The 20,805-nt window shown below is 38.2% G+C and overlaps 1 protein-coding gene across 4 annotated transcripts in view; it reads left to right on the top strand.

Moving 5' to 3' along the window:
- The first annotated feature begins 719 nt into the window (after positions 1-719).
- RPS6KC1 (ribosomal protein S6 kinase C1) overlaps positions 720-20,805 on the top strand; it is a 244,848-nt gene continuing 224,762 nt past the window's right edge. For 2 of the 4 annotated variants that reach the window (XM_089909628.1, XM_089909646.1), the window contains exons 1-2: positions 720-1,274; positions 20,719-20,754. In XM_089909628.1, the coding sequence (XP_089765754.1) occupies positions 1,170-1,274; positions 20,719-20,754 (141 nt within the window). In that variant the 5' untranslated portion in view covers positions 720-1,169. The remainder of the gene's footprint in view (positions 1,275-20,718; positions 20,755-20,805) is intronic. The other 2 variants (XR_016392839.1, XM_022593409.2) reach the window with 1 other exon arrangement.

A 20,805-nucleotide genomic window follows, 5' to 3' on the forward strand; every position in this document is an offset into this window, starting at 1 on the left:
AGGAATAGAGAGTTGAGGAGAATGGCAAATGCTTGGAATGAATGTTATGGGGGAAAGAGAAAATCTTGATCAAAGTAAGGTAGAATAATTGCCAAGCAGTGGATAGCAAGGAATTGAGATAGGAAACTCTATCTTCCTAGTAGCTTTCTGAGGTCAGGTGATTCCCACCGACTCCCCAACCCGACCTCCGCAGCCAGACACAGATTCCAGCTTTTAGAACATGAAGGGATGACGTTTAAAACTGATATAGGGCTGTGTCAACTAAAAAATAAGCACAATGTGAGAATAATGAGTTTCAGTTTTATTCAGGGACCGCTTTGAGTACTATAGCTCAGGAGACAGCCTCTCAGATAGCTCTGAGAAACTGCTCCAAAGTGGTAAGGGAGGAGCCAGGTTATATATGATTTTTTTTTTGCTGGGAAAAACATGAAGTCAAGCATCAAAAGATTACTGCTAACCACACAGAACAGCTATCTCAAGTTAATGATTTTAGTGCTTTTCTATGTATGGAAAGGTGCAAGAACCTGTGAAAATTTCCCTTGGATATGCATCTTAACTATCTAAGGGTTAGTATACCCAAAGCAGGGAATACGTCCTAATTTTCCCCAGCTTGAATTCCCCTCAGGGCCTACTGTCAGTGGGCTACTGCAGTGGGTCGCAACTTAATCCTTGTAAAACTCTAACAGGCAGGCTCTATTTTTTTTTTTTTTTTTAACATTTGGGAGCTTGCTGTGGTGGTATAAAGACATATGCGCAGGTGGACGGGATTTGTCTTTGAAAGAAGGAAGAGTTATGTCAGGGAGAGAGTTCAGCTGTTGTGGGTATTTAAACCGATGGGTCGTCAGTAGGGAAGGAAAGAAGATGCTAGGCTCGGGTATCCCTCCATCCCGTTACAGGCAGTTCTACTGACTGATTCCAGCCCATTTGCCTGGGTCAGGCCCTAATTAGGGTCCGTATCTCAGGTGGAACCACTTCTTCCTCAGAATTGGCGCCCCGGCCTGACCCGGAAGCTTTCCCGCCAACCCGGAAGCAGAGCCCTGCGGCGGAGGCGCCGCAGCCGAGCTACCGCCCCCTCGCCGCCTGGCCACTACTTAGAAAATCCGGGCCGCGGCGGTGTCGGGTTGCACTGATGGTCCCCGGCAAGCGGCGGCGGCAGAGGCGGCGGCAGGATGACCTCTCCCCGAGAGCGGGGTGCCGACCTGGCCCGTTTCTACACTGTCACCGAGCCCCAGCGACACCCGAGGGGCTACACGGTGTATAAGGTCACCGCCCGGGTAAGTGCAGTTGTCTGGGTGGGGTAAGAGTCTGAATTGGGACGAGAGACGGGTGTGGACCCTGGTGTGGGGATGCCTGACATCGGGTCAGAGCCGAGGGTGGGACTGGCTGCGCCTAGTGCCGGGACAAGCGTCCGAGGTGAGGACTTAAGGAAGGATGGGGTGGGGGCAGAGCGTGGGATGTCCCGGACAACCCTGGAAACGGTCGCGGTAGTGTCCCCATTCCAGGGTGGGGCAAACGTTGGTCATTTTAAATTGATGATTCAGCCCCATCCCACTTGGACTTTCTCTTCTGAGGCTGAAATTTGCAGAAGTGGTTTTGCTTGCCTCCGAGGGATAATGCAGGTTAAAAAAATGTTAAATTTATGTACAATTTACGTAAAAGAAGACATTTCTTCCCTTGACCTTTTATACAGCTTCAGGGTTGCACTGAGGAAGATAAACTCTTGGGAAGTATGTAAGTGGTAGGGCCACCATCGTAAGACCTCTGTATCTATGTCTTTCTGCCTCTGAGTTTTTCATGGTTTTCAGTCGGAGCCGTGAGAAATTCTGCTGACGGTGTCTTGTGTGAGTTGTCTTGAGGGCACATTTAAAAGTTGTGAGGCTCCTTTACATCAACTAATTGATCCAGTTTTTAGTACCCACTTTGTTCATGTTTCATTGCTCTTGCCTTGAGTTTTAGAGTTTGCGTCTCCCTTCTTGGAAAATAATAGTAATAACGTTAAACGTGAGTATTAAATAAGAATATTAAAATTAAATATTTATATACATGTATGTAGTAGGAATGTATGTGTATATTAGGCATGCTGTACACATCACCCAATTTAATACTAATTTTAATAATGAGGAAACTAAGGTTCAAGAGAGTGTTGTGGCTTGCCCAGCTTCACGTTGCAAGGTGGTAGCACAAATGGGGTTTGAGATCAGTTCTGTTTAACTCCAAGTTGTATAAAATGTTAAGAATTAACTTTATCATTTTCATTAATTGTTAAAACGGGTTCGTGCCCCGGTCCAGGAGGATCCCGCGTGCCGCGGAGCGGCTGGGCCTGTGAGCCGTGGCCGCTGGGCCTGTGCGTCCGGAGCCTGTGCTCCGCGGCGGGAGAGGCCGCGGCAGTGGGAGGCCCGCGTACCACAAAAAAAAAAAAAAAAAAAAAAGAGAGAGAGAGAGAGGTATAGATATCAGTAATGGTACAATATACATTTGGGGGATGTAGTAATCTTGGGTGATAGCTTAGGAAGTGGGCTTTCAGAAGAACCTTAAAGGTTAAATAGATTTAGATAAGCAGAGTTTGGGGCATGGGAATGACACATGCCTTATGGAAATGGTGCACAATTGAGACAAGTGTGAGAGGATGAGATGAGCAAATTTGTGTAAATATAAAAAGACCAGGCCTGGTTATTGCAGAGGGCTGTACCAAGAATAGAGAGAAATTTGTTACTCCCTGTTTGCAAGTAAGGTTGCTATATAGGTGGAGTGTTAGTTTCAGGTTAAGAAAAAATGTTAAGATTAAGGGGGCTCTTATTATACCACTCTTGAAACCTTTCTAGTCTTTGGGACCTTCAAAAATCTAGACTTGGTTTCCTGACATAGTTTGTGGAATTAGAACAATCTTCAACATACGTAATGTTCCCCTCACAGCACCCTGTTTATCTCTTATTGTAACACTTATCACAGTTATATTGTATTAATCTTTTTACATGTCTATGTCTCTTAGTAGATTTAGAGCAGGTCTCTATCATTGATATTTGTTTCCTTTTATATCTCCTAAGGCAGTGGGGCACAGAATGCCTAAAAAAATATTGTTGAACGTTTTCCTCTCTATTTCTTCTCTAAACACACCCAATAAATGTTTAGTTTCAGGCACTATGTGCTCCTAGGGATACAAGGCTGAATAAAGTGTGGACCTTCCTTTCAAGGATACTCCTAGTAGAAAAGGGTTTACTGGACTTAAAGAAGTATAGTACAGGGTAGAAAGTGTTAAATGCCATAAGAGACTACAGAAAAGGGCTATGGGATTTTAGAAGACAGAGAGATTGCTTCTGGCCCAAGGGATCAGGGAACATGTACCAATTAAGATAGGTGGTGAGAGATGGGAAGGATCTAGATGGGTGGGATAAATGGAGGTGGGCATCGTAGGTAGAAGGGTAGGTAGAAGGAATAGAGCCCATTAAGGCCTGAAGGTGTGAATGTGTGTGGAACTTGAATAGGAAACACTGAGTATGATTATTACTTGTATTCTTAATTTACAAAAGGAAAGGTTAACCTAATTGAGATCTTAAATATCTTAAGCTGTGAACTAACTTATATGACAGCATAAATTAGAAGATAAAGTAGCACATTGCCTGTTCTAACCAAATCCATATAGCATGCATGCTACGTATTGCTTTGGTTGTTTAACTGGAAATTGCTTACACTGCCTTTTTTCTCCTTGTAAATATTTACGTCATTTATTACTTATTGTACAGATTTTGTTTTCTAATTTTAAGGATTGAGGGTTAATACTGATATATACTTAAAAGACAACCACAGTATTATAAAATAAGTAAAATATTTGTTATTTTTTGAGACTTAAGGAGAAAAACAGCTTAACTCAGGAGAATTAATCAGGTAAGTAGTGCTCCCCTGAGAGAACTTCATAAGATAAAAATGTCTTCTTTATGCTTCCTATTACTGACTGACTTCTAGCTTTAAGGAACAATCTCTGTATTCTTGATCCTTGCAGGGTTCTTTATGTAGGAGTAGAATTAGAATCATGTGGAGTAGCATTGCTAAATTTTGAGTAGCATAAGAGCTGTTTCATGTTCTTAAATCTCCTTTATACTTTTTTTTTTCCCCTCAATTCTCTGGAACCTGTCAGGCTTAGATAACCTTATGGCCAGTTACAAGCTTGCTAATGGATTTCCTAGTTAAACTCTGTGTTGCTTATGAATTTTCAACTAGAATAAGTACTTCTGTTCAGGATTGGAAAATTCTCTTGTAGAATTCCATTGATTCTTTAGTTAAAGGAGACACAGATATGAAAGAACCATTAGCAGTGTTTTTGGTTGTATCATCATGCTAAGTTTACAAAATTCTCATAATGTAATATAGACTTCTCAACAACATTAAGTGAATGGTAATTCTTGCCTGTATTCTTTCCATGAATATAGAAAGAAAAAGTATGTTTTTATTTTTAAAAGATGGTTTGCCTTATGACTTTATGTTGTTTATATTGAGACGTAATTTATATACGGTAAAATTCACCAATTTTAAGTGTATAGTTTGTTTAGTTTTGACAAATGTCTATAATTGTGTAACCACCACAGACATCACTGCAGGAGTTCCCTCATGCTCCTTTGCAGTCAGTCCGCTCTCCCCACCCCCTGTCCCTAGGCAACCACTAGTCAGTTTTCTGTCGTTGTAGATTAGGCTGTATTTTCTAGAATGTTATATAAAAGGAATCATATACAGTGCTTTTTTGGGGGGGAGGGATCCAACTTCTTTAACCAGTATGATTACTTGAGATTCATCTATGTTGTGTATTTTTTAAAAATAAATTTATTTTTTATGTATTTACTTTTGGCTGCGTTGGGTCTTTGTTGTTGTGGGCTTTCTCTAGTTGCGGCAAGCCGGGGCTACTCTTTGTTGCGGTGCGCAGGCTTCTCATTGCCGTGGCTTCTCTTGCTGCGGAGCACGGGCTCTAGGTGCGCAGGCTTCAGTAGTTGTGGCTTGTGGGCTCTAGAGCACAGGCTCAGTAGTGGCGCACGGGCTTAGTTGCTCCGTGGCATGTGGGATCTTCCCGGACCAGGGCTCGAACCTGTGTCCCCTGCTTTGGCAGGCGGATTCTTAATCACTCCGGCATCAGGGAAGTCCCGTATGTTGTGTATTTTTATTCTCTTTTATTGCTGACCAGTATTCCCTTGTATGGTTATACTACAGTTAATCCATCCACCTGTTGATGGACATTTGGGTTGTTTCCAGTTTTTGGCTGTTAATACAGCTATTATGAACATGTATATACAAGTCTCTGTACAAATGTGGGCTTTTATTTCTCTTAACAGCACACAGCCTTGTTTACTATACCTTTATACTAAGTTGAAATCTGGTAGTCTTAGTCCTCTTTCTTTTTCTTTCTCAAAATTGTTTTGGCTATCCTAGATTGTTTGCATTTTCATAAAAAGTTTGGAGACAGCTTGTCAAGTTCTACAAACATGCCTACCCAGATTTTGATTGGGATTACATTGAGAATGTAGATCAATTTCAGAAGAATTGATATCTTTAAACAGTATTGAATCTTCGGATCCATGAGCGCACATCTTCCATGTATTTAGCTCTTTAATTTGAACCATATTTTCTAGTTTTCAGTGTGCAGGTCTTGCACATACTTAAAGTAATTTGGGTTTGTTTTCAAACTGTGAGAATTACATGTCTTTATTTTACATAGCTAATGTTTACTGAGTATTAATAGCAGACACTTCTGTGGTGCTTTCTATGAGTCAAGCTCTATTCTAAGCACTTTATATAAATTAGCACATTTTTCATAGCAGCCTGATGAGCAGCTGCAATTATTATTCTCACTTTATTGTGAGAAAATTGAAGCACAGACAGGTTAAGTAACTTGCCTAGGGTCACACAACTAGCAAATTATGGAGTCTAGATTTGAACCCTGGTAGACTGGGTTTTTAATCCCAGTGCTGTGCTGAATACCTAAACATATTTCGTTAGAGGCTGTGGCTGTACTGTAGCTTGGCAAAAGTGATAGATGCAAGTATACTACAGTGATTAGGATGATGTGAACAAAGGGGAGCAAGGAATGAATAGAAGTACTCAGCTTGACTCGAATCTGAAAGCTGCCATTTCCAAAGCTTCATATTCAGGCACTATTTGTATTGCTTAGAGGGAACCTGCTTTCAATTCCTGAGCACATTCTTGTATGGCCTGCTTGTGCTTGGGAAGATAATTGTAGTTTTCTAAGTATGCTGGTACCCTGCATTCTTCCATACCTCTCTGTTAGATGCTGTTTCCTCTGTCTGGAATGCTCTTTCCTTTTGTCTTGGCAGTCCCTGTTCATCTGAAGTGTTAGCTCCTGCCTTGTGTTCTACAGGAAGCCTTTTTGAATTTTATTTCCTTTATTTGTAATTTCTATTTGGGCCTCCCCACCACCACCACCTCCCCCACACATATAAATCTGCCCTTATAATATGATCATCACCATTAATTATACAGTTGTACAAAACCAGAATCAGGAATTTAAACGTTTCCTTTTTTTTTTCCACAACTCACACACACACACACACACACACGGTATTTTATTTTTACAAGAGATAAATAAACTGACACCAAGCATTGTAAATGGATGACCACAACAAAAGCAACAATGATTGCAATTACCAAACACGAGACACACTCATACTATGTCATAACATTGACATTCAGTCCAGTAATCCTCCACTGTAACAGTTCCTTTACTTTGCAGTGAAAACTGATTTGTATATTTTTTGCCTCTGAGTCCTTGTGGGTTTTTTTTTTTATTCAAACAAAAAGTCACAAAAATTATAATCATCCTCATCAGTTCACTCAGTCCCATGTAATTAATTTTTTTTTCTTCTTGATCTTTTGTTAGCACTTTTATTAATTCATTAGTTTTCCATTAGAGTTCTGAAAATGCTTATTCATTCAGTTCAGCAGTATAGTCAGTTACCAGAAACCTGTACTTGTCAGAGTCTTTTCCATGAATTCCTTGAAGATGAAACCCTTTTATAGGAAAATTTTGGCGAAAGCATCAGAGTACATCCAGAACAGTCTGTAAATGACAAAAGACTTAAAAATGACCATGGTTAAAGATTTGATGAAAGTTCATAATAATGCAATTGACAAGGAAATTTAGTTATTTCTGAGATATACATTTTAAAGTAATAACTAGAATTATGACTTATAACATTATACCAGAACATATAAGATTTTTAGAAATTTCATGTAATGTCTGAAACATTTATATTAACATATTTCCATACAAATAACCCAAAGAAAGTTTAGTATTAGTTGTTTTTTTGTTTGTTTTTTTATATCGCATGTTCTTATTAGTCATCAATTTTATACACATCAGTATATACATGTCAATCCCAATCGCCCAATTCAGTACACCACCATCCCACCCCACCGTGGTTTTACCCCCTTGGTGTCCATACGTTTGCTCTCTACATCTGTGTCTCAACTTCTGCCCTGCAAACTGGTTCATCTTTACCATTTTTCTAGGTTCCACATACCTGCATTAATATACGATATTTGTTTTTCTGACTTACTTCACTCTGTATGACAGTCTCTAGATGCATCCATGTCTCAACAAATGACTCAATTTTGTTCATTTTTATGGCTGAGTAGTATTCCATTGTATATATGTACCACAACTTCTTTATCCATTCGTCTGTCAGTGGGCATTTAGGTTGCTTCCATGACCTGGCTATTGTAAATAGTGCTGCAATGAACATTGGGGTGCATGTGTCTTTTTGAATTCTGCTTTTCTCTGGGTATATGCCCAGTAGTGGGATTGCTGGGTCGTATGGTAGTTCTATTTTTAGTTTTTTAAGGAACCTCCATACTGTTCTTCATAGTGGCTGTATCAATTTACATTCCCACCAACAGTGCAAGAGGGTTCCCTTTTCTCCACACCCTCTCCAGCATTTGTTGTTTGTAGATTTTCTGATAATGCCCATTCTAACTGGTGTGAGGTGATACCTCATTGTAGTTTTGATCTGCATTTCTCTAATAATTAGTGATGTTGAGCAGCTTTTCATGTGCTTCTTGGCCATCTGTATGTCTTCTTTGGAGAAATGTCTATTTAGGTCTTCTGCCCATTTTTGGATTGGGTTGTGTGTTTCTTTGATATTGAGCTGCATGAGCTGTTTATATATTTTGGAGATTAATCCTTTGTCCATTGAATCATTTGCAAATATTTTCTCCCATTCTGAGGTTTGTCTTTTCGTCTTGTTTATGGTTTCCTTTGCTGTGCAAAAGCTTTGAAGTTTCATTAGGCCCCACTTGTTTATTTTTATTTCCGTTACTCTAGGAGGTGGATCAAAAAAGCTCTTGCTGTGATTTATGTCAAAGAGTGTTCTTCCTGTGTTTTCCTCTAAGAGTTTTATAGTGTCCAGCCTTACATTTAGGTCTCTAATCTATATTGAATTTATTTTTGTGTATGGTGTTAGGGAGTGTTCTATTTCATTCTTTTACATGAAGCTGTCCAGTTCTCCCAGCACCACTTATTGAAGAGGCTGTCTTTTCTCCATTGTATATCTTTGCCTCCTTTGTCATAGATTAGTTGACCATAGATGCGTGGGTTTATTGCTGTGCTTTCTATCTTCTTCCATTGATCTCTGTTTCTGTTTTTGTGCCAGTACCATATTGTCTTGATTATTGTAGCTTTGTAGTATAGTCTGAAGTCAGGGAGTCTGATTCCTCCAGCTCTGTTTTTTCCCCTCAAGACTGCTTTGGCTATTCAGGGTCTTTCGTGTCTCCATACAAATATTAAGATGACTTGTTCTAGTTCCGTAAAAAATGCCATTGGTAATTTGATAGGGATTGCATTGAATCTGTAGATTGCTTTGGGTAGTATAGTCATTTTCACAATATTGTTTCTTCCCATCCAAGAACATGGTATACCTCTCCATCTGTTGGTATCATCTTTAATTTCTTTCATCAGTGTCTTATAGTTTTCTGCATACAGGTCTTTTGTTTCCCTAAGTAGGTTTATTCCTAGGTATTATATTGTTTTTGTTGCAGTGGTAAATGGGAGTGTTTCCTTAATTTCTCTTTCAGATTTTTCATCATTAGTGTATAGGAATGCAAGAGATTTCTGTGCATTAATTGTGTATCCTGCAGCTTTACCAAATTCATTGATTAGCTCTAGTAGTTTCTTGGTGGCATTTTTAGGATTCTCTATGTATAGTATCATGTCACCTGCAAACAGTGACAGTTTTACTTCTTCTTTTCTAAGTTGTATTCCTTTTATTTCTCTTTCTTCTCTGATTGCTGTGGCTAGGACTTCCAAAACTATGTTGAATAATAGTGGTGAGAGTGGACATCCTTGTCTCGTTCCTGATCTTAGAGGAAATGCTTTCAGTTTTTCACCATTGAGAATGTTGTTTGCTGTGGGTTTGTCGTATATGGCCTTTATTATGTTGAGGTAGGTTCCCTCTATTCCCAATTTCTGGAGAGTTTTTATGATAAATGGGTGTTGAATTTTGTGAAAAGCTTTTTCTACATCTATTGAGATTATCATATGGTTTTTATTCTTCAGTTTGTTAATATGGTGTATCATATTGATTGATGTGCATATATTGAAGAATCCTTGCATCCCTGGGATAAATCCCACTTGGTCATGGTGTATGATCCTTTTAATGTGTTGTTGGATTTTTTTTTTTTTTTTTTTTTTTTGCGGTAGATACGCGGGCCTCTCACTGTTGTGACCTCTCCCATTGCGGAGCACAGGCTCCGGACGCGCAGGCCCAGTGGCCATGGCTCACGGGCCTAGCCGCTCCGTGGCATGTGGGATCTTCCCGGACCGGGGAAGGAACCCGTGTGCCCTGCATCGGCAGGCGGACTCTCAACCACCGCGCCACCATGGAAGCCCTTGTCGAGGATTTTTGCATCAATATTCATCAGTGATATTGTTCTATAATTATCTTTCTTTGTAGTATCTTTGTCTGGTTTTTGTATCAGGGTGATGGTGGCCTCATAGAATGAGTTTGGGAGTTTTCCTTCCTCTGCAGTTCTTTGGAAGAGTTTGAGAAGGATGGGTGTTAGCTCTTCTCTAAATGTTTGATAGAATTCACCTCTGAAGCCATCTGGTCCTGGACTTTTCTTTTTTGGAAGATTTTTAATCACAGTTTCAATTTCATTACTTGTGATTGGCCTGTTCATATATTGTTTCTTCCTGGTTCAGTCTTGGAAGGTTATACCTTTCTAAGAATTTGTCCATTTCTTCCAGGTTGTTCATTTTATCGGCATAGAGTTGCTTGTAATAGTCTCTTACGATGCTTTGTATTTCTGTGGTGTCTGTTGTAACTTCTCCTTTTTCATTTCTAATTTTATTGATTTGAGTGCTCTCCCTCTTTTTCTTGATGAGTCTTGCTAATGGTTTATCAATATTGTTTATCTTATCAAAGAAGCAGCTTTTAGTTTTATTGGTCTTTGCTATTGTTTTCTTTGTTTCTATTTCATTTTTTTCTGCTCTGATCTTTATGATTTCTTTCTTTCTGCTAACATTGTGTTTTGTTTGTTCTTCTTTCTCTAGTTCCTTTAGTTGTAAGGTTAGATTGTTTATTTGAGATTTTTCTTGTTTATTGAGGTAGGCTTGTATAGCTATAAACTTCCCTCTTAGAACTGGTTTTGCTGCATCCCGTAGGTTTTGGATGATCATGTTTTCATTGTCATTTGTCTCTAGGAATTTTTTTGATTTCCTCTTTGATTTCTTCGGTGATCTCTTGGTTATTTAGTAATGTATTGTTTAGCCTCCATGTGTTTGTGTTCTTTACCTTTTTTTCCCTGTAATTCATTTCTAATCTCATAGCGTTGCGGTCAGAAAAGATGCTTGATATGATTTCAGTTTTCCTAAATTTACTGAGGCTTGATTTGTGACCCATGATGTGATCTATCCTGGAGAATGTTGTTCCATTTGCACTTGAGAGGAAAGTGTAATCTGTTTTTGGAATCTTCTATAAATATCAATTAAATCTATCTGGTCTATTGTGTCTTTTAAAGCTTGTGTTTCCTTATTTATTTTCTGTTTGAATGATCTGTCCATTGGTGTAAGTGAGGTGTTAAAGTCCCCCACTATTCTTGTGTTACTGTCCATTTCCTCTTTTAGAGCTGTTAGCAGTTGCCTTATGTATTGAGGTGCTCCTGTGTTGGGTGCATATATATTTATAATTGTTTTATCTTCTTCTTGGATTGATCCCTTGATCATTACGTAGTGTCCTTTCTGGCTCGTGTGACATTCTTTATTTTAAAGTGTATTTTATCTCATATGAGTATTGCTACTCCAGCCTTCTTTTGATTTCCATTTGCATTTAATGTCTTTTTTCATCCTCTCACTTTCAGTCTGTATGTGTCCCTAGGTGTGAAGTGGGTCTGTTGTAGATAGCATATATTTGGGGCTTGTTTTTGTATCCATTCAGCAAGGTTGTGTCTTTTGGTTGGAGCATTTAATCCATTCATATTTAAGGTAATTAACAATATGTATGTTCCTATGACCATTTTCTTAAGTATTTTGGGTTTGTTTTTGTAGGTCCTTTTCTTCTCTTGTGTTTCTCTCTTAGAGAAGTTCCTTTAGCATTTGTTTTAGAGCTGGTTTGGTGGTGCTGAATTCTCTTAGCTGTTGCTTGTCTGTAAAGCTTTTGATTTCTCCATCGAACCTGAATGAGATCCTTGCTGGGTAGAGTAATCTTGGTTGTAGTTTCTTCCCTTTCATCACTTTATTATGCCATTCCCTTCTGGCTTGTGGAGTTTCTGTTGAGAAATCAGCTGTTAACCTTATGGGAGTTCCCTTATATGTTATTTGTCGTTTTTCCCTTGCTGCTTTCAATAATTTTTCTTTGTCTTTACTTTTTGCCAGTTTGATTACTGTGTGTCTTGGCATGTTTCTCCTTGGGTTTATTCTGTATGGGACTCTCTGCGCTTCCTGGACTTGGGTGCATGTTAGGAAAGTGTTCAAGTATAATCTCTTCAGATATTTTCTCAGGTTCTTTCTCTCTCTGTACTCCTTCTGGGAATCCTATAATGCGAATGTTGTTGCGTTTAATGTTGTCCCAGAGGTCTCTTAGGCTGTCTTCATTTCTTTTCATTCTTTATTCTGTTCCTCAGCAGTGAATTCCACCATTGTGTCTTCCAGGTCACTTATCCGTTCTTCTGCCTCAGTTATTCTGCTATTGATTCCTTCCAGTGTATTTTTCATTTCAGTTATTTTATTGTTCATCTCTGTTTGTTTGTTCTTCAATTATTCTAGGTCTTTGTTAAACATTTTTTGTATCTTCTCGATCTTTGCCTCCATTCTTTTTCCGAGGTCCTGGATCATCTTCACTATCATTATTCTGAATTCTTTTTCTGGAAGATTGCCTATCTCTACTTCATTTAGTTGTTTTTCTGGGGTTTTATCTTGTTCTTTCATCTGGTACATAGCCCTTTGCCTTTTCATCTTATCTGTCTTTCTGTGAATGTGGTTTTTGTTCCACAGGCTGCAGGATTGTAGTTTTTCTTGCTTCTGCTGTTTGCCCTCTGGTCAATGAGGCTATCTAAGAGGCTTGTGGAGGTTTCCTCTATTTTTATATTTTTAAGGATCCTCCATATTGTTCTCCACAGTGGCTATATCAATTTACATTCCCACCAACATGGTAAGAGGGTTTCATTTTCTCTGTACCCTCTCCAGCATTTGTTATTTGTAGACTTTTTACTGATGGACATTCTGACTGGTGTGAGGTGGTACCTCATTATAGTTTTGATTTGCATTCCTCTAATAATTAATGATGTTGAGCATCTTTTCACGTGCCCACTGGCCATTTGTATGTCCTCTTTGGAGAAATGTCTATTAAGGTCTTTTTGCCCATTTTTCGATTGGGTTGTTTGTTCTTTTTGTTGTTGAGTTGTATGAGCTGTTTGTATATTTTGGAGATTAAGCCCTTGTCTGTCGCATCATTTGCAAATATTTTCCCCCATTCTGTAGGTTGTCTTTTAATTTTTTTCATGGTTTCTTTTGCTTTGCAAAAGTTTGATTAGGTCCCATTTGTTTATTTTTGTTTTTATTTTTATTGCCTTGGGAGACTGACCTAAGAAAACATTGGTACAATTTATGTCAGAGAATGTTTTGCCTGTGCTCTCTTCTAGGAGTTCTATGGTGTCAGGTCTTATATTTAAATCTTCAAGCCATTTTGAATTTGTTTTTTGCATGGTGTGAGGTTTATTTTGGTTTATGTTGTGCATGTTCTGACTTCATTGATTTACATGCAGCTGGCCAACTTTCCCAGCACCACTTGCTGAAGAGAGTGTCTTTTTCCCATTTTATATTCTTGCCTCCTTTGTCGAAGATTAATTGGCCATAGGTGTGTGGGTTTATTTCTGGGCTATCTATTTTTTTCCATTGATCCATATGTCTTTTTTTGTACCAGTACCACACTATTTTGATTACTGTAGTTTTGTAGTATTGTCTGAAGTCTGGAAGAGTTATGCCTCCTGCTTTGTTTATTTTTTTCCTCAGGATTGCTTTGGAAATTCTGGGTCTTCTATGGTTCCATATATATTTTTGGATTATTTGTTCTAGTTCTGTGAAAAATGTCTTGGGTATTTTGATAGGGATCACATTAAATCTGTAGATTGCTTTGGGTAGCATTGCCATTTTAACAATATTAATTTTTCCAATCCAAGACCATTGGATATCTTTCCATTTCTTTGAATCCTCTTTAATTTCCTTCATTAATGTTTTATAGTTCTCAAGTATGTCTTTCACCACCTTGGTCAGGTTTATTCCTAGGTGTGGAAAGTTATATCTTTGAGAAATGAAAAGAGTGGGCATGTCTCTCTTTTTTCATTGTGTTTGATTATTTGTATCTTGACACTTAAGTTTTTTTTTCAATATGTTACTTTTGTTAATATTTTATCCTCTTAGATCTGCTATTGCCCTAAACTAGCAGCTGAATAGTAATAGTGAAGTGGCCATCAGAAGACTTGATTATAATAAATTGCTCATAAAAGTAGCTTTTTAAAATTTATATTTAACTGATTTCCATTTGTTTCTAAAGGGACTTATTTTGTGATCATTTTTGGTAGGAAATACAATAGCTAGATTTGAATAAATTTTGTAGTTTTATTTTTCAGTTGCTATCTCTTAATCTTATGAAGAAGACAATTCTTTTGTGTATGTCTGAGTTAAGAGGTTGATTTCAAATCATTCTTATGAGTTATTACGATAATAGATAAAAGAGCGTCTTTCACTTGACTTTTAAGGAAACTAGGTAAAACTTGTTAAGAAGTAGATAAAGTAAGTTAGCACTGGAAAGGATTTAGAGGACCTAATGACAGCATGGTTTGTTGTTTATTATGGGCCTTAGCTAGGCCAAGCCACAACATTCATTCTTTTTTTTTTTTTTTTTAAGATGGGCAAGAAGACTTATTTTAAGGTCGCTTTTCTTTGGTTTATTACTCAACTGGCAAGAAAGCAGTTTATAGCTAGTGCCAGAGCTGGTATTCAGACTCTCTTTTTCGATCCTTCTGATCTGCCAAAGTGCTTCTTCAATGTCTATTTTTTGGTTTACTTGCATTTCTTTGTGAAAGACAAATGGGTTTACCTAACAGGCATTAGGAATATTACTTGGAATTTTAATCTCTAGGAGGGTAGATCTGTTATGTCCTGGAAAGAGCGCTTTGTTGGGAATCACAGAGTTGTGAGATCCAGTCCTGTCTGTTACTGATTAATCTGATTAGTATTAGTATGCTAATATATGCTTTTGGTCCTTGGTTATCTCATTGTACCAGACAAGATTGTCTTGTTGATCGAATGAAATAAAGTATTTAATTTCTTAGCACAGTGAGAGGGAGTTAACCTTCACTGTGAGCCCTTATTTGTTTTCCTAAATTCAGAACTTGTCATTGGCATTAACCGAGGCAGATGGACTACAAACGTTGCAGTAACATTTCCCAACTGTGTTTCAAATTTCAGTAGGTGTTGCACTAAATAAATCAAATAATAATAAATAACCTATGATAAAAATAAAAAGTTGAGTAGATAAATGACCTTGGGGAATACTATATATTTTCCTTTTGGAGATTTACTAGGCATAATAGTGTGTTACAGGCCTTGAGAAATTCTGCTGTAAAAAAAAAATTTTTTTTTTAAAACAAAGGTAAACTGAGTTGACCATTAAGCCTCCTTTGAGAGCACCGATTGTTAAAGAATATCCGTATTCTGTGGTAGCATGGCTTTTGAAGCACAGCTTTAGCACAATAATTTGCAGGATGACTTGGTGATATAATTCTCTATAGCAAAAGGCTCTTCAAGATATGTGTAGTACTTACTGAGCCAGTGGTAGCTAACGCTTGCAGTGGAAATTTATGAACTTTAAATGAAAACAATCACTGCTTTAAATTCTAACTTTTGTGAAATTATAGGCTGAATTCTATGACAAAACATTGAAATTCTCCCAGAAAAAAATTACTAAATGCTAGCAACCTATATCAGGGTGAAATTACAGTATTTTTGTTTTGGAATTGATATTACTTGTTGAGATAATTGCTAATATAGTTTTAAAAGTTATAGAAATCTTGGTCTGAGGGCCCAGTTTTGTTCATTTTCAGTATGATGATATTTTTCTTCAGATTCTGGTTTGATATTCTTATTTTTTGTCAATTTGGCAGTCCCGCTGAAGAGAATTATTTAGTTAGAAAGAGTTACTACTAAAGGACATTTGGGCTTAACTCATGTTATCCTAATACATTTGTGTTTTTGGTTTTCATTTCAGAGGACGCATTGTTAACTCATTTAAGTGAGATTACACACGTGGGAATACCGAATCTTTATAGTGGGATACCAAGTGGTTGAACTTGGTAATGCATTTGGCAAGTGATTATATTTTTATAATGTGATGTAGGAGTCAGACCCAGTGTTTTCACCACTGCGCTTCAGTACCTAGCAGCAGAGTAGGCACTGATATTTGTTGAATGAGTAAGAGAAAGAATAAATAAAACTTAATAGTGAAGGGTGTTGTGGAAGTAAGTAAAGTTAGCTATTGCTAAAAATACTGCAGATGAACGGACGGATGCAGTAGAGTACCACAGAAAGAGCACTGAACCAGGAGTCAGACTCTCCGAGTTCTCATTCCAATCTGAAAGTGAATAGCCATGTGACCTTGCACAAGTTTCTGGATCTCTTCCTTGTTGGGTAAAAGGAGGACTCATAATAACCACTTCTGCCTAATTCATAGGTTGCTGAGAGAGTAACATGAAACACTGATATATCAATAAAATGCTTTGCAAATGCACAAAGTCAAGGTCCCTGCCCCCCCCCCCCCGCCACATGCCTAGCACAGTGCCTTGAACAGTATTAGCATGGATATGGACTTTCTTAATACTAAAAAGGAGGCTAAGAAGCAGAGTTAGGACTGATTCTTGGAGTGATTACAGAGTGTTGAGGGTAGAAGGAGGAAGAAGAACCTACAAAAGAGAAGCAAAAAAACCAAAGAGGAAAGAGGAGAATCAGGCCCTCTACTTTCCAGACGTGATTTTCACTAAGCTTTGTTTATGTTGTTTGGGAAAAGGATAATTAATGCTCAGGAAATAGCTTTTGACTTAATTTTCTGAACTATGCCTAAGTAAATTTTCCCCCTTTCATATGAGAAGTATGTGAGAGTGAAGAGAAGTTCCATTTGGGAGCTTCAAAATTAAAGACCTTTGGAACTTCCCTGGTGGTCCAGTGGTTAAGAATCCGCCTTCCAGTGCAGGGGATGCAGGTTCGATCCCTGGTTGGGGAACTAAGATCCCACATGCCGCGGGGCAACTAAGTCCGCATGCTGCAACTACTGAGCATGTGAGCCACGACTAGATAGCGCATGTGCCGCAATTACAGAGCCCACGTGCTCTGGAGCCCATGCGCCACACCTGAGCCGGCGTGCCACAACTAGAGAAAAGCCCCTGCACTGCAATGAAGAGCCTTCGTGCCACAGTGAAAGATCCCGTATGTTGCAACAAAGATCCCATGTGCTGCAACTAAGACCCAACACAGCCAAAAATAAAGTAAATAAATAAATAAATATTAAAAAATAATTTAAGACCTTCACTTAGGTAGTTTGAGTACTTTAGGCTTTGATTTTCTGTAATAACCATGAGTAACTTACTGTGAAAACATTGAAGGTCTTAAGTCACTAAACTGTTCTTGTCTGCTTCTGGGATGCCACTGTGGTCTGGACAAGGAGGATTCAGCGAGCATTCAGTATCATGGGAAGCACCTAGGATGAAGCACTTCTTACTCTGTTGCTCAGCACACTACAGTCTTGCGCACCACCAGACTGTGAGCTCTGGGAGGTGTGAAGGCGGGGACTTTTCTGTTGCTCACCATTGTAGCCCCAGCACACAGCAGAAGTATGTGAGCCAGTAAGAGTGTGGATGAGGAATCATAATCAGATTGGTTACTTCTGATGAAATGGTTTTAAAATTGTGGATATCATTAGGGGATTACTAATGTATTTTTGCTTATTGCAGTACACATATATTTGATTTCTGGAATGGCTTACCTGAGGAAAATCTAAAATGTGATACTTCTGATACATACACCAAACCAGGAAATAATTTCTTTTGTCACAAAAAGATCATTTGCATGTGTAAAAAAAGATTATTTAAAATAGCAAGGTACTTTAGTATATTTATAAAATGATTGAGTTGTAAATTCAGGAAATTAGTAAATTTTCAGAAAGGTACATCTTAGAATGTAAGGAACAGCTGAATAAATCTTACTGCCAGTGATCATATGTTGATTATTTTTGGTGGGTGGATATTAGTGGATTGATTATCTCTAACTTTCTTCTCGTTACCACATTTTACAAAAATATAAGAAAAAATCATAGGAGGCAAAATTAAATCATTTAATTATGTGAAACACACCATACTTTTGGAAAGGTGTGTGTGTTTCCAAAAACTTTTGGAAAGTTTTTTTGGGGAGGGTTGGAATTTGAAAGTAATAGCTAAAATCCAGTATTTGAATAATATATGGTTGTTAGTTAACTTTCTAACCTCTTACTTTAAATCTGTGTTGTTTAGTATGGTAGCCATTAGCCGTATGTGGCTACTTCTATTTAAATTTAATTTAAATGAAATAAAATTAAAAATTAAGTTCTTCAGTTGCAGTAGCCATATTTCAAGTGCTCAGTAGCCACACAGAAGCATGTGGCCAGAGGCTACTGTGTTGAACAGTGCAGATTTCCTTCCATCATCAGACAAAGTACTATTGGACAGCACTGTTCTAAATTAATGAAAATTGCTAAGAGATTTCGCCAAATTTTATATCCTAAAAATTGGAGAATAGAGTGGCAAGAAATTGAAAACCTTTTCTGTTGGCATTCTTTTTAAAAATTTATTTATTTATAAATTTATTTATTTATTTTTGGCTGTGTTGGGTCTTCATTGCTGCGCACGGGGTTTCTCTTGTTGCAGCGAGTGGGGGTACTCTTTGTTGCGGTGCGTGGGCTTCTCATTGTGGTGGCTTCTCTTGTTGTGGAGCACGGGCTCTAGGCGTGTGGACTTCAGTAGTTGTGGCACGCAGGCTCAGTAGTTGCAGCTCACAGGCTCTAGAGTGCAGGCTCAGTAGTTGTGGCGCACGGGCTTAGTTGCTTCGTGGCATGTGGGATCTTCCCGGACCAGGGTTCGAATCCGTGTCCCCTGCATTGGCAGGCAGATTCTTAATCACTCTGCCACCAGGGAAGTCCCTCTGTTAGCATTCTTGTGTTAAATTCTCTAGTAAGAGAGAGAGGGAGATGACTTTTTAATTATGGAGTTCTTGCTCTGTTCGTATTTGATGTCAATTACAGCCAGGCCAGGCAGGGACTATTATCCCCATTTTACAGAGGAGATCAAACCTAGGGAGTATTATCCTCATTTTACAGAGGAGACCAAACCTGTAAGTGGAGCAACTATAATTTGAACCCAGGTTTGTCTGACTTTAAATAGTATACTTTTTGTTTTGGACCTCAGGAGTAATGTTGAGTTGATCGTAATCTCCCAGTTCATTGTCACCAGTCATCAAGGACTTTTTTCCTCTCATCCACAGGCAACCATTTTAATATGTTTGATGTATCTTTTTGTTTGTGTCTGCAAAATACACACTGTAGCATCAAATTCATGATTTTTACGTTTGCGTAGAGGGTATTATGTACCTAATGTGAGATTTTCCTACTCTACAATGCTGTTTGATGATTTAAGCACCCAGCCTTCTTCTTTTTTGTAAATTTTGTGAGGAATTCTTTGTAAATGGTGTTAGACTTTTTGGCTTTTTGTAAATGGTGTTAGACTTTTTGGCTTGCTCAGGGAATATTGATAGGATTATTTGTCCCCGAATGATGTATATAATTTTTAAAATTTAATCCTTGAATATTTACTGAATATTTACCACAAGTCAACTACTGGCCAGGGGAGTATAGCAGTGAACAAAACAGACAAAAGTCCTTGCCTACACACAGGTTGCAAAATAGATAACAAGTAAAATACATAGCATAATATTTTGAAAACCATAAATCAGGGGAAAAGGATAGAGAATGCCAGGTGTGAGTAGAGCTGTATTTTAAATAGGAAGGACAGAAAAGTCCTCGCTGAGAAATTGACATTTGGGTAAAGATTTGAAAGAGATGAAGGAACAACCCATGAAAATACTGAGGGGAAAAGCATTTCAGGCAAAGGGAACAGTGAGCATGGTAGCCCTCAGGTAGGGGTGGGGATGCACTTGATAAATTTGACCTCCTGGAAAAGAGATCTGTGTGGGTGGAAAGATGGGGTGGGGGTCCAAGAGGTAATGGGGTTAGGTCCTAGGGCCTTGCAGGATAGTAAGGGATGATGCCAGGTGCCAATCACACCTTAAAGGCCCATATGCAGTCAGTCTTAGGAATTTAAATTTGAATTTAACTGTAAAATGCAGCTCGCAAAAGACCCTAAAGCTCCTTGCATTCCAGCTTGTCCAGCATTCCTTCTCTTGTGTCTGGAATCCTCTCCTCCCCCTCATCCTTCATCTTTGATGTTTTCCCTGACCTTTTCTGTCTGTCTTATTTGCACCCGCATCCCTGTTCCTCTCTCAGTCTGTACTTACAGAATGGCCATCTTATCATGTTTACTGTTTTATGCCTTCAGCCAGGAGCTCCTTAAGGATGAGGATGATGTATATAATTTTTTATGGGTTACTTTTGTTTTCTTCTTCACCATTAGGAGGTTCAGTGATTACTTCTAACACATAGTGGTGTATGGGAGCATTGTGGTTGCTGTTTTTTTTTTAACTTGAAATTTTTATTGAGCTAATTGTAGATTCACATACAGTTGTAAGAAATAATACAGGAAAAAAGCCAAAAAACGAAAAATAAAAAAAAGAAAAAAAGCAGTGCTATCCTTTTGTATACTTTGTCCAGGTGCAGCTGCTTTTTATGCTTCTGATTTATATGTAGGCTGGAAAGGGGGATAGACAAGCTGTTAGAATTATGTCAAGTAAGAGGGAAAGCATGAGGCATTCTCTTGTGAATGTAATAATACATGAACTTTAGCATGTGGACTTTATTTTAGTTGCCTTTTTGCTTAATTTTTTAGTATGTGTTTCAGATACCGAAGTTATTATATAACTGACTTCTGTGTAAGTGATATAATATAGTATTTCTTTTTCTTTAAGCAAATTGAATTTTTCATACAAATTCTGTTGAAAGTAATGAAATGATTTATGTGTATGCTTTGTTTTAGGTTGTTTCACGAAGAAATCCAGAGGATGTCCAGGAGGTAACATGTTTATCCATATGAAAATTTTTATTTTATGTATTTGACAAAAAT

This window comes from Delphinapterus leucas, chromosome 1 (genome assembly GCF_059928025.1).
Source record: "Delphinapterus leucas isolate spDelLeu-1000000601 "Yukka" chromosome 1, BTC_Dleu_Yukka2, whole genome shotgun sequence".
Lineage (NCBI taxonomy): Eukaryota > Metazoa > Chordata > Mammalia > Artiodactyla > Monodontidae > Delphinapterus > Delphinapterus leucas.